This window comes from Aplidium turbinatum, chromosome 5, assembly GCF_918807975.1.
Source record: "Aplidium turbinatum chromosome 5, kaAplTurb1.1, whole genome shotgun sequence".
NCBI lineage: Eukaryota > Metazoa > Chordata > Ascidiacea > Aplousobranchia > Polyclinidae > Aplidium > Aplidium turbinatum.
The window spans coordinates 17,073,458-17,087,349 of record NC_137476.1 but is presented as its reverse complement, the minus strand read 5'-3'; the positions used below and the strand labels follow the sequence as shown (position 1 = coordinate 17,087,349).

Below are 13,892 nucleotides of genomic sequence, written 5' to 3'. Positions count from 1 at the left end.
CTAACTAATAAAGCAAGAATTTCTGAATACAATATAAAATAAGATAAAATACAAAATATGACAAACAGCATATAGGATAGGTCCTAGGACAATAAAGTAATTAAAAAAAATTGAAATTGTTGTAAAGCTCGCGCCCCCCTTGAAAGATGATTCACGCCCCCTTGGGGGGGCTCGGTTAAGAACCACTGGTATAAGCCAATTAACAAAATTGACTCTGAGATACTTATTGCAACAGCAATATGTCAGCACGATCTTCACCAGGATGGCCCGTTTTGGAGAATCCGATTCGGAGAAACCTATTCGAAATCCCTATTCGGAGGCAGCCTTTTTCTGAGAAAGCCCTTTTGGGAGATTTTTTGAAAATCCAATGACGCCTTTTGTTTATTTAGAGAATTTTGTATTTTATTCTACAATATCGTTTCTTTTGCATTCCGACAAAGCAAAATAAATTGAATTGAAATGCAGCCCACTCTGCCTTTGTTGTGCTCAGTGACAGCACTACTACGGACACAAGCACAGATGATGATAACGAATTTCATCAAAATTCCTCCTCCACTCAGATTATCAGGAAACACACAAAATCTGTGAAAATCGGAGTCAATGTCTATATCTATCCTGATATACTGAAAACACCGAAAGTAGTCCATGCCTTAGTACACAACAAAGTGTCTTCTGTTGTAGTGATAATTTCATGCATCACAGCAGAAATGGCAGCTCTCCTTAGTGCCAAAGTGGCCCGCATGCAAAAAACTTGGTGACCCCTGCCCTAGCGGATAGCCTAAGGGCTTTTTTCTCTTGCAATCCTCAGCTTCTCATTTAAAACAGTTCTCTTCCCGTGGAGCAAAACAAACAATTTACATGTCCGGTAGGTACTTGGGTGACCAAAAAAAAAACTAAATTTGATTTTTAAACTTTTTATTGTTTAGACCTTTGCATTATGGTCCAAAATGACGCCTTGCAAAGTTTGGTCCTCATTTGACGCCCTAGCAGTGGGCCGGTACCCCCCGCTGGGTCTAAACCGGCCAATCTTGCTGAATCTCAGCAACCGATAGGCATAGAATGCTCAAACTTGGCTTTGAAGAAGCAGAATGCATGGTTTCCTATCTAACTTCCAGAGGGTTTTGGGGTCTAAACCATTTAGTTTATGAAAAAAATGCAAAAAACACATTTTTGACCAAATGTGCCCCCATAAACGTGTAATGTTCAACTTTCAGTTTAATATACAACACTAATTGACTAATGACACAAAATTTAAAATACAAGCAACTTGTGTTTATTCATAGACAAGCTTTATTGATTTTGCACTTTGGTTTACCACTTAACTTTCAACCACTGACCAACCACTGTAATTAACCATTAAATAATTCAAGACAGTTTTTTTTCATTTTTCGTATTAGTTTACTACTTAAGTTTTCTTAAAAATGATTTTGTGGTTGTGTCCAGCTTTTTGGTAGACAATGACTTCTTGGCCATATCTCGAACTTTGGAACGGTTGGCATTAGTGACTTTGATTGCTTTGTCCAACTCTTACTCACTACTTGGAGCAGAAGCCCTTACCTCAACATCAGTGACCATGCTCAAAACTCTCTCCACAACATCATTTGTAGCAGGCATGTTCTTTAGCGGAGCTTTGAACGATGAAAACTCCTCCATATGGTGCTAAGATCTGGGACTTTCATGAGTAAGACATTCAAACTTGGGAAAAATTCTAATGAGTTCAAAAGATTCTGGTCCGATCAAGTCCAGCAAGTGAGTGGAGTTCAGAATACAGTAGAATGCATTTGAACTAAGGCCTTTCCAATAAATAACGGCTCTCTCAGAACTTGATCGAAATGTTTGGATCTTTTGCCACATTCGGACCTTGGTGGATATGCTCACACGATCACTTGCAAAATCAAACACAACGTGGCGCTCAATGAGGTACCACAGGTGCAGGTTGAGTTTCGCGAGTGCAGTAACAGCCATTTCAAGGAAAAGGTCCAGGTAGCCTAAGTTGCTTCTTTTGGTTATAGGTGCATTGTTCGTAAACAGTTGTTCGTAAAGCAATTGTTCGTAAACGATTGTTCGTAAAATCAATTCTTCGTAAAGCAATTCTTCGTAAAGCAATTCTTCGTATACATCAATTCTTCGTATACATCAATTCTTTGTATAGGTGAATTGTTCGTAAACAGGTGATAGGTGAATTGTTCGTGAACAATTTTTCGCAACAGCAAGGTTTGTCTTGCAATTTCCAATGAAGGTGCGTAATGCAAATTTCCCTGAATAACCAAGTTACGACGACACAAAGAAATAAGCACAATAAAAAAGCGCATTTTTTGTTATTTATTGGAATACAACAATTGTCTGTGTTTAGCAATTCTTTGCTTACACTACCAATACTACTTTGAGTAACTTCGTACAAATTGTCCACGAGCGAAGTTTAGTATGAAGTATTGTGTGCAATTCCACGCAAGTAATCACAAATTTCATCATCTTGAAAGTCTTGACGCCAAGTTCGGACGACTCTAGTTAGTCTTTCTGCACTGTCCTTGTACTTCTTCTTTGGAGGGGGTCCTGCCTGGCCACTGACATACTGTTCAATGCGAACCTCATTTAGGTTTTGCTCTCGCTTCATTGCAGATATGAACTTCCAAATATCTGGATGATTTGCAGATACTTGGAACATGAACCCTCTGTGCCATCCTTCAATGCTATTATTAGTTTTGGAAAAGCCACTGGCCCACTGAGGACGCCATCATAGCAGTTCCACATTTGAATTGCAAACATTGGAGGACGGCGCCCTTGATGACGATCTGGGCGCCCAACCCAAGTGTCTTCAAAGTAGTCAATTACTGGCTGAGCAACATCTGGTAATACATTCCCATCAATGAGAATGTCAAAGGCCTGGCTGACTTCATCAATAGGCACAAAAAAGGCCAGAGACGACAACATGCGCAGTCTCAGAGCGAACTCTGCACTTGTCTCGTACTGCTCCTTCAGGCCACTTGTTTGCGTCTTTCTCCAAATGCACTGGCACAAATGGAAGAAACAGCCATGGTGAGTTGAAAGTGGGTACTCTCTGCTTACTGCATTAACCATGGCCATCTCAAAGTCAGTCATGGTTGTCTCTGGAACAGCAACAGCAGGTAACAACTCCTTGATATTTTGCAGCAGATGAATGTATGTCCCTCTCCTTTTTTTCCCCCAGCAGGGCATACACCAGAGGCACTGAAGTGTTTTCCTTCAGTCCGTGTATTGTGTAAAGCTGTTCAAACAGTGAAGGCACTGTCTTGAAGGTGCCGTCAGCATACCAGTGCTTTGAACGGGCAAGAAGCTGCAGATTTCTTTCAGTGGCAAAGAGGACCATACGATTATCTCCAGGCCCAGAATCATAGGCCAAGAATGTTACACCAGCAAACGTTTGCTTGTACTCTACTGCAAGTACAATGTCACAGAGAGAATGTGGGATTGCCGGGCCTGCATTTTCTTTCAATCGCACTTGGGTGACTGCCCTTTTCATGCTCTGCACACTTGGCAGTTTTGCTGCCGTGGCTTGACTGAGTCCAATAGTTTTTGCTGAGACGAGGTAACTTGGGGCATCACGACTGTCTTTTGCTGCACAACGAATATTTTCCATAACCTTTGCTGCTTCGACGTGACCAGCATCTCCAGCATGATTGTGCTCACCTCTGGATTGTACAATGGCTGCCATAGCAGTTGTTACTCGTGCAGGACATTTCTTATTAAAATGCTCAAATTTCTACTAAGTAGTTTCTTGCCCTTGTGCGTTAAGTGCACTATAATCTTTGTAATAAAGCTGGCCACTATACAAAAGTTTTGGCTTTCCTTTTTCGCTGCTCACAAACTGTAATGCCATTCTGAATTAGGGACTCTACACTCTGTCTGCTCGTCTACACTCTACAGGTACAGCACGCTTTAAGCACAATTAGCACATCTCTAGCACAGGGGTGGGCAAACTACGGCTCGCGGGCCGCATGTGGCCCGCAAGACCATTTTATGCGGCCCGCCGGCACTTGCAGAAACTCCTACTCATCTCTTATTGTTTTAATTAAACAGGTTACGTGACAAAATATTATTCTCTTTACGAGTGTGTTTTTCTCCTCACTTTCAGTGCGTAAACACACACACGTCAGTCGCGCATGTGTTGCAACATGCTCTCACGCATTATTTGATTCAATTGTTTGATCATAAAATACAAATAGGCCTATTAGTGTGGGAGCTAAGAGAAGAAATCTTGATGTTCCTGGAAATGAAAAGCATTCAATGTGATTTTAGTACCAACATAGTTGATGAAGAGTGGAGGTTGGACTTCAGGTTTGCCATTGATATCATGGAAAAGTTGAACGAATTTAATGTAAAACTTCAGGGCAATGGTTCATTTGCACACGAGATGTACGTCTACGTTAAATCATTCCAAATGAAGCTTTCAATTTTCCTCAGACAAGCTGGTAACAACAAGTTTTGTCACTTTCTTTTGCTGCAAGGAGCAAACATTTCTGGTGAACTTGCAGCAAAGTATAAAGTTCAGTTGGATACCTTAGCTATTGAATTCGGCAGAAGGTTCCAAGACTTAAAGAACCTGGAACCGCAGTTTAATATGCTCATTGCTCAGCTCTCAATTCACTACAGAAGTTTATTCGGCTCCTGAGGATTTACAGCTGGAACTGCTGGACTTGCAAGCAAATAATGACTTGAAAGAGAAGTTTAAGTCAGATTCACTGCCTGACTTTTACAAGTCATTGTCTGACGATTTGTTTCCAAACTTAAAAAACTTTGCTGCTAAGTTTTTGACACTGTTTGGATCCACATACATATGCGAAAAAGCATTTTCTTGTATAAAAATAAACAAGTCGAAGAACAGGTCTTTGCTGACAGTCACCAACTTGCATGATGTTATGAGAATATCTACCAGCAAACTTGCTCCCAATTTGCAGAAGATTGTGAAAAACTGTGAACAGTTGCACAAGTCTCATTAACTTTTGTGATGATGATTGCATAGCTTTAAACGTAACTGAGTGTGAAATACAAAATTGTGTTTAATATGAATATGCGTTTATTTACACATCGGGTAAATTTTCCTACGTTGTAATGAGAGTGTGCGGCCCTCCGGCTGCAACATTTTTTCAAATGTGGCCCTCAGTACAAAAAGTTTGCCCACACCTGCTCTAGCATATAGGCTACCCTAATTGATTGTTTGTAAACAATTGTAACTGTTTTTTTTTTAAAAGCTGTAGCCTAACTTTTTTGAACATTTGTTTACGAACAATTAGTATTACGGTCAATTGCATGCCCGAAGAATTGCTTCACGAAGAATTGCTTTACGAACCATTGCTTACGAACAATTGTTTTACGAAAAACTGTTTACGAAAAAACGTCGGACACCGCTTCTTTTAGGGTGAGCTGAATGGCATTTTTGAGAGTGTTCCACATTTCTAAGTCATACGCTGCAGCATTTGTCAAACTTGGGGATGTAAACCAATATTTAACATAAAAAAGTGTTAAAAAAGCAGCCAGTGAATGTCATTCCCAAGGCCACAATCTTTTGTAAAAGCTGGATTTTTTGATAACTGCTGCTTGAACAAGGCAATTTAAATGGTATAAATGATCTTCGCCATCATACGTGCTAAATACACTTGGAGCCTTGAACGTATAATATTGTATCCACGCCGGAAAGTACCACCAAGAAAAAGAATGGACAATTTACCCAACTTTTTGTAATCTTCTCGTATGTTTATTCCATTTTGAAGCCAACTGAACAAGAAATCTAGAACTGATTCTTTAATTCTATTCAATTTTCTGTTGTTCGTTTGGAAAGTTTCATAAACTTAAACATTTATATTGTTCACCCAAACTTCTGCAAAGCTTTTAAATACAGCTTCATGTAATGATTCTGTGTCACCGTAGACCACTGAAGCTGCTCCACCACAAACAAGCCATAGGCGCCTAACCCGTGGGGGCCATGCCCCCACGCATATTTCTGCGTGGGAGCAACTTTTTATGCTGCATTGATACATAAAGCAATAGATGAACTAGCGATCGGCAGCAGGAAAACATTTTTAAATGCAAACCGCAACAGCTTCACTATAAATAATCACTAGAACGAGTAGCGATGCTACAATCCCACCCCAGGCAAAAAAATCTGTCATTTTTACATTGATTTAACGTCTGCAGACGTTGAATCAAAGTAAAAATGACTGATTTTGCAGCTTGAGACATAGCAAAAATCTACTATTTTGCGTCAATTCAATGTCATCAGATGTTGAATGCACCCAAAAACAACATAATTTGCTACGTTGACGCAGCGTGCGTTTAGCTTAATGCGCTTGCAAACAGACTCGATGTCGCTTTCGAAAGTCGAAACCTCTGCATAGAATTGTCGCGGCAGTGAATCGCTTGCTGTGAAAATGTACTTGAAGTCTCGGCCTGAGGTAACCACTCCCCAACGTAACAAGGGCTGGCACAAACCGCATTGCGCACACACGGCAGCATAATCATTAATCAACACAACAACGGACTCGCGCAAACTGCATGGCGCACACGCGACCGCTGCCATAGAAACCCGATTTGATATATCCTGGATTCATCATTGCTGTTGTACGAGTTTCAATGTAATCAAACCCTGGTTTATTGATACCATCTGCGCGCTTGATGAAGAATTCAAAAATGTCACGAAAACAGAATGCTGTCACACAAGTGATTGAAGAGTATTTCCCATGCCTGGCAAAACGAGGAAGCGATGCCTGGATCATGCGACTGTTTAACGCAGCCAAAAACACAATTCTTGATACCTTCGTTCAGATGAAGTTTGAGTTCCTGAGCCTGAGAGAGGACAACCGTTTGAGGACCGATTTTGAAAATGGTGAAAGCGTGGCCTCCTTCTGGGCAGGGTCTGCTACTATTCGGCGAGTCCGATTCGGCGAGTGCCCTATTCGGCGAGAGCCCTTTTCGGCGAGTTCCCTATTCGGCAATTTTTGAATTTTTTTTTAAATTATCGGTTGCCGTAGCCTAATTAACATTGCCGCTTTTACATCGTTTTACCTTCGCTAAACGTTGAAATAAGACCCTAACTCCAAACCCTAACCGCTAAACCTTACCCCTATACCCAACCCCTAAAATGGCAATGATAATTAGGCTACGGTACCCGATCATTTTAAAAAAAAATTCAAAAAATTGCCGAATAGGGAACTCGCCAAAAAGGGCTCTCGCCGAATATGGCACTCGCCGAAACGAGCCATTCCGTTCTGGGCAACTCAAAGTGAAGATTACTCTCAGCTGGCGAAGAAAGCTAACAGTTCAGTTCTTGTTACAATTCTTGTCTAGATTCATCAGCGTATCGCTGTGAATTAGGATTTTCAGTCAGGCTAACCATTAAGACCAAATTTCGAAACAGGCTTGCTATTGATGGATTGATTGATTGAATTTTTATCCTCGGACTGGTAAAGCTTCTTGCAGAGCTTAATCCTGGCAGTTTCGCATACTTGTAGAATGTAGATGCTTTGAATCACTGACGCAGGCCGGTCACCGAGATTGACAGAGTGAAGTTTCCGATTGTTGAAGTCTTGTTGCCAGGGAACTATTCCATCCATTAAATGCCGCTGAATGGAGAGCAGTCCTTAACATGTGTTGCTCAAGCGCACACCTCGAGAGTCGAACCAGCGCCGCTTGATCTTGAAGCTTTTTTGTTCAAGAAGTGACGCGCTAACCAATTGAGCTATCGGGGCGGACCCTTGGGACTTGAGGTGTTGCCTCATTACTCGGTGGTTTAGTGGTTAGTGCACCTCTGAATCGGTAGGCATGGGTTCGATACCCTGTCGGGTCATACCAAAGACTTTTTAAAAATGGTACTGAATCCAAATCCTGCTTGGCACTGAGCAATGGAATGGCATGGATTCGAGTAATAATGTACTCAGTTGTGCGTCTATACGGCTGCATTGACACTGTCTGCTTTGTAATACGCTGACGAACAACGCATTCTGCGATGGATACAGTGCTATATAAAAAACAGGCATTATTATTAATACTTATGTCCCATGGTTCAACCTTTTGATTGCATCGAAGCAGCTTCAGGTCTCTCATTAAGCATATTTCTTGGGTTAGGGTTTTTTTTTGGTTGACTATTTTGGCTGCTCCTTTATTGGTGACTCAATAAATTCTAATATTAAATTCAATAAATTCTATTGTTGCTTAATTCTTTCTCGTGCATGATTGGGGTAGTGGGGGGGGAAGATTGGGGGGGAAGAACAAGCACCTTCTCGTGGTCCCTCCCGTCAGTACCATATCTTTAGGAAAAAATATGCGAAACGAAGCTTGTCACACTCGAGCAAACCAGGCCCAGGTTCAGCCCAGGGTGGATAGGGAAACGCCCTTCTCAGGGCGCGGCAGCTCCTCTGTCGAAAAGTACTGACGACCCACCGTACTGCAGCTGAACACCGAGGGCATTACGGCCAGCAAGCTCAGCATCATCGAGTATCTGGCCACAAAACATCAGGCCCTCGTTATTCTCCTCCAGGAGACCCACTGCACATCTGTGAATAAGTTGGTATTACCCAACTTCACGCTCGCAGGCGCAACCATCAGCAGGAAACACGGCCTCGCCACGTTTGTCCATGAGCAACTGAGCTGGACGCCAATAGACCAGTCCAGTGCCCAGTCGGAGATAGAGTGGTTATGCATAGACATATCAGGCTATCACATCATCAATGTCTATAAGCCACCACCCTCACGCTTAACACCAACAGCCATCCCAGTGTTCCCCAACCCAGCCTCTACGCTGGCGATTTTAATTGCCACCACATTGACTGAGGCTATAATACCACCAACACCGACGGAGAAAGCCTGGCCTCATGGTCAGCCAATAACAACCTCACTCTACTGCACGATCCCAAGGGTGCAGCGAGCTTCTTCTCCGGACGCTGGAACACTGGTACAAACCCCGATCTGGCTTTCGCAAGTGATGACCCCGATAATTGCCAACCGGACAGACGTGTGCTAGAGAAGTTCCCCAGGTCCCAACATCGACCCTCGATTATCACGGCTCCAACGCTCATAATGCCTGTCCCGAGCAAGCCTGTTAATCGATGGAACTTCAGAATGGCTAACTGGGAGTACTATAGCCTCCTCACCAATGAAGCCACACAGTATCTCCCATCCCCTCACACCAACAACGTGGAAGAAGCCTACCAGGACTTTTGTGATGCAATAACATCAGCGGCAAAACAATCCATCTCCCGCGGCCGACGAAAGACCTACATACCGTGCTGGGATAAGGAGTGCGAAAGCCTCTACTCCGACTTCCTCCACGCCCCTCAGGGCAATGACACCAACAGCTCAGCCACAGCTCTGCTGGCAAGGCTGGACTTAAAGAGGAAGGAGCGCTGGACAGAAGCCGTTGAATCAATCGACTTCACGCACTCCAGCCGCATAGCATGGAGTACACTGAACAACCTAACTGGCAGATCACGTGCCTCTCGTCAACAATGTCCCGTTTCAGCAAATTCCATCGCCTCACAACTTGTGGAGAACGGGAAATACAAATCGAGAGACCGTGAATCAGATAGATCCGTCTTGCAAGAAATGACGGACCTCTGGAGGGTAACAACCCCAGACGGGGACAACATCTCGGGTGAGTTCACCCCGGAAGAATTTTCCGCCGCCCTCCAGCACATAAAGCCAGGTAAAGCCCCGGGCCCTGACCACCTATGCCCGGAGTTGATACTCCATGCTGCTGCCTCCTTAAAGTCCTGGTTAAAAGACTTCCTTTCCTGCTGTTTGCGCCACCTGAGAATTCCCAGAATCTGGAGAAGAGCCCTTGTGGTTGCAGTCCCTAAGCCGAAGAAGCCCCCAGGGGACCCGAAGAGTTACCGTCCAATCTCACTGCTCTGCATCCCCTTCAAGATCCTCGAGAGACTCATCTACGCCCGTGTCGAACCAATAATAGATCCGCAGCTCCCCCGTGAACAAGCTGGTTTCCGACACGGACGATCAACCGTAGATCAGGTCACACTTATGACCCAAGACATTGAGGACAGCTTCTCGGCTAAGAAGAAGGCTGGCGCCGTGTTTGTTGATCTCACGGCTGCCTATGACACCGTATGGCATAGCGGCCTTACCTGCAAGTTACTCCGTCTGCTCCCTGACAGACACATGGTCCATATGATGATGGAACTTGTGCAAAACCGCAGTTTTACCCTCACAACCGGTAGCGGTCGTCGAAGCAGACTACGCCGACTTAAAAACGGCGTCCCACAGGGCTCAGTCTTGGCTCCTCTCCTGTTCAACATATACACCTACGACTTGCCCCCCACCATCTCCAGGAAATATGCTTACGCAGACGACCTGGCACTCCTGCACTCAGCAGGAAACTGGCAGTCAGTGGAGAGGAACCTCAGCCAAGACATGCAAACACTATCAGCATACCTCCAGAAATGGAAGCTACAGCTCAGCAAGTCAAAGACAGTGTCGGCGGCCTTCCACCTTAACAATCGGGAGGCACAGCGTGAGATAAACATCAAGATTGATGGGGAACGCCTGCCCTACTGTGCCGAACCTACATACCTCGGCATAACCCTGGACAGGTCACTCACGTACCGCCGGCACTTGAAGTCACTGCGCAAAAAACTATCTACACGCGTCGCACTTTTGAGGCGATTGGCGGGTTCCGGCTGGGGAGCTGGTGCTAAAACTCTTCGTACAGCTACCCTAGCCCTTGTTCATTCCACCGCTGAGTACTGCGCGCCGGTCTGGTGTCGTAGTTCTCACACCCACCAGATTGATACCGGCATCAACGACGCACTGCGTACTGTGACTGGATGCCTGCGTCCCACTCCAACGGACTGCCTACCCATCCTAGCAGGCATCCAACCCGCTGAGCTACGCCGTAAAGGAGCCACGATTTCTCTCACTCGCCGCGCTTTGGACCCCGACCATCTCCTCCATGCAACACTCAAGAGACCACCACCTATAAAGCAGCGGTTGAAATCAAGACGCCCCTTTGTGCCTGCCGCACAACAACTCCTTAAGAACACAGAAGAACTTGGTTTAAGTGCGGCACACTGGACGAATCACATGTGGAACATGGAGTGGCAAAATCACACCTCCACGCTCCGTGACTTCATACCCGACGCCGATCCCCGTCCACCAGGGATGTCCCTCGCAAGGCTTGCGTGGGTCAGGCTTAACCGCCTGCGAACTGGCGTCGGCCGCTTTCGTTCGGACATGCACAAGTGGGGCCTGGCTCCTTCATCAGAATGCGAGTGTGGTGCCACGGAACAGACCGCAGACCATGTCATCCACCACTGCCTAACCCACCGGCCTCCACACGGTGCGCATGGTCTGAGAATCCTGGACGAAGAGACTGCTGAGTGGCTGAAGATTTCCTGCCCTCCAATCTAGCCTGGAAAGATCGCTCATACGCCATCATCATCATTGGGGTAGTGGAGATGCACAAGACATTTTAGTGGGGTAGCAGGACAGAAAACATAAATAACAGCTGCTATATGATCATAAAATGATGACTGTAGTAAGTTGTGAAGAACATGCACAGTTGGTGCTATAATTGCAAAATTAATAGTTCTAAGTCTATCATTATCTTCATTCATGTACTTCCAGGTACAGATATCATGCTCCTATGATAGCAGTCGGTGGTGATGATGTGAATGTGTCATCTGGTGGAAAAGTGTTTGTTTTCGAGTATAATGATGCTTCCAGGTTTGTTCCTTAATTAAATTTTATGTTGTTCAAGTCGTGATGCAAAAAAGGTTGTGGTTTTGTCATCTGATGTGATTGTGTAGTGTATAATACTTGTCAATCCTGATGATAAAGTAGATAATTAATAGATGAAAAATCTTTTTGTACCTGCAAACTGTGCAAAGCATAACGTTGTTGCAATTTTCTCCATGTTTCTAATATTGACAAGTCTCATCTGTGCATTGTGCAATAACCTAAAAGTAAAATCTGTTCAAATTGTATGAGGTAATGGTTGGAAAAATATGTTGTTTTTGCTGTGATAATTTATTTCTTGAACTGGTACAGCTTAATATTTTAGTGTGGTAAATAAGTAACTTGTCAGGAAAACATCACTGTCAGATAACAATACTCAGATTGTCTTGTCGGCTTGATTGTGATTGTCGGCTGCATAGCCGAGTGGTGAGAGCCATGGAACGGCAATCGAAAGAGCGCCGGTTCGACACCGCTCAAGAGCATGCGGCTGTGTCTCTGGCAGGACACTTAAAGGCATGCCTGAAGGTGGACACGAAGATACGACAAACAAACAATGATTCGGATTGTAGCTTGTATATTCGGAATGTACTAGCTTTCGAAGCCTAAAAGGGCTTGAACATTTGATAAAAGTTTTTGAAAGAGTTTTTGAAGAGCCAATCTAATAGAGAGTTGCCCTCAGTGAAATTTAACACTTTGTTTTGTTTTGTTTTTTTTTATTTTTTTTTGTTTTTGTTTTATTATTTTTATCCTGCATTGCGGGAAAGCGGACTTGAGCGCTATGCATCGGTGTACGCCTTCTGACGTACACCTGACCCACGCTGCAGCCGACGGCAATGTCTGTTTCCGGTTGTCTACTCTACTTATGACTTAAATTTGGTACTACCCATTACTCGAAATCGATCACTGGGTAGAGGCAATTATCGTAAAGTTTCTTGCCGATTTAAATCATTGATTCAAATCATGATTTAAATCAAACAATAAAAATCAAAAAAATTAATTTAAAAAAATCAAATGATATTGGACCCCCAATATAGAGGTAGCAGACTATCTTTGGAAGAAATTGACGAGGCAATGGAATTTGCTGGTGACATTTTGTCAGTAGTTCCCAATCATTTTGTCTAGAGATGTACCGATATATCGGTATCGGTGATATCGGCCATTTTTTGAGTATCGGTATCGCCAAAATTTGGCCGATACTGTGGCCGATACTAAACACGTAAAAAAAGGCGTTTGCTGCGGATTTTCTAGAGAAGCAAAGATATAATTTTTTTATAGTAGTAACTAATGTCACATTGATGTAGAAAAATAACAACCTGTTCAAATTTTTGGTACGTCACACTCCCATGACTTCTTGCGCGCAAGTTTTAACATTGGTTGCTTAGAGTGATTCTTTCACTTAAACAAAACATTTTGTTTCTGCGGTTTTGCGTTGTTCGATTCTTAAGTTGTGTAAGGAGACTCAATTTCTCCAATATTTATCATTTGTGTTTCTTTTTTACTCTCAGCAGAGTATGAAACTTGTAAAAGTTTTTCATCCATACAACGTCATGAATTTAATTATTATATCTGAAATCGGCATAATAACGTGACATCATCTAAACGTAACAGAAATAGCGAAGAGCAAGTATCACTATAAAAAAAAAACACAAAAATGCAACGCAAATAGGCAACATCAAAAGACATGGATGTTCTTTGACTTGTCAGCAGCAAATGGTGATAACTGTGGCTGTGGGAGTTTGTTGCGCAGCCTACTTACAGTACTTAGCCTACTCTGACATTGTTTAAGCTTGATGAGTTTATTACAACGAAAGGTGGAAATTAAATCACAAACTGATAGAACCAGCTTACTAAAAACAACCAAGTTACATGGTTTTTTTAAACGTTTAGCAACGTAAAAACGATGCAAAATTATACATTTTTGCTACCTTGGTAGTCTTGGCCTGGCAAAGGCTTCTCAACCAAACGACAAGCGCCCTTAGGGGTAGAACCTTTGACATACTGATATCCAATTGAACGAACCCGAACCATCAGATGTTAGGTTGTCCGTCCAATTGTGGCTATTTCAGCATTCAGCCAGAGAGTTGATTATTACTTTAAACTTTTTTTGCTAATTACACAACAAACAAGAGCAATAGCAGTGGTGGGAAGTTGCATTTTTCCTTTGTTCCGAGAAA

The 13,892-nt window shown here is 43.3% G+C and overlaps 1 protein-coding gene across 2 annotated transcripts in view; it reads left to right on the top strand.

Moving 5' to 3' along the window:
- The window catches only part of LOC145770853 (nucleoporin SEH1-like), a 127,759-nt gene that overhangs the window by 77,531 nt on the left and 36,336 nt on the right, over nucleotides 1-13,892 (top strand). For both annotated transcript variants that reach the window (XM_082582593.1, XM_082582594.1), the window contains exon 6: nucleotides 11,608-11,706. In XM_082582593.1, the coding sequence (XP_082438719.1) occupies nucleotides 11,608-11,706 (99 nt within the window). The remainder of the gene's footprint in view (nucleotides 1-11,607; nucleotides 11,707-13,892) is intronic.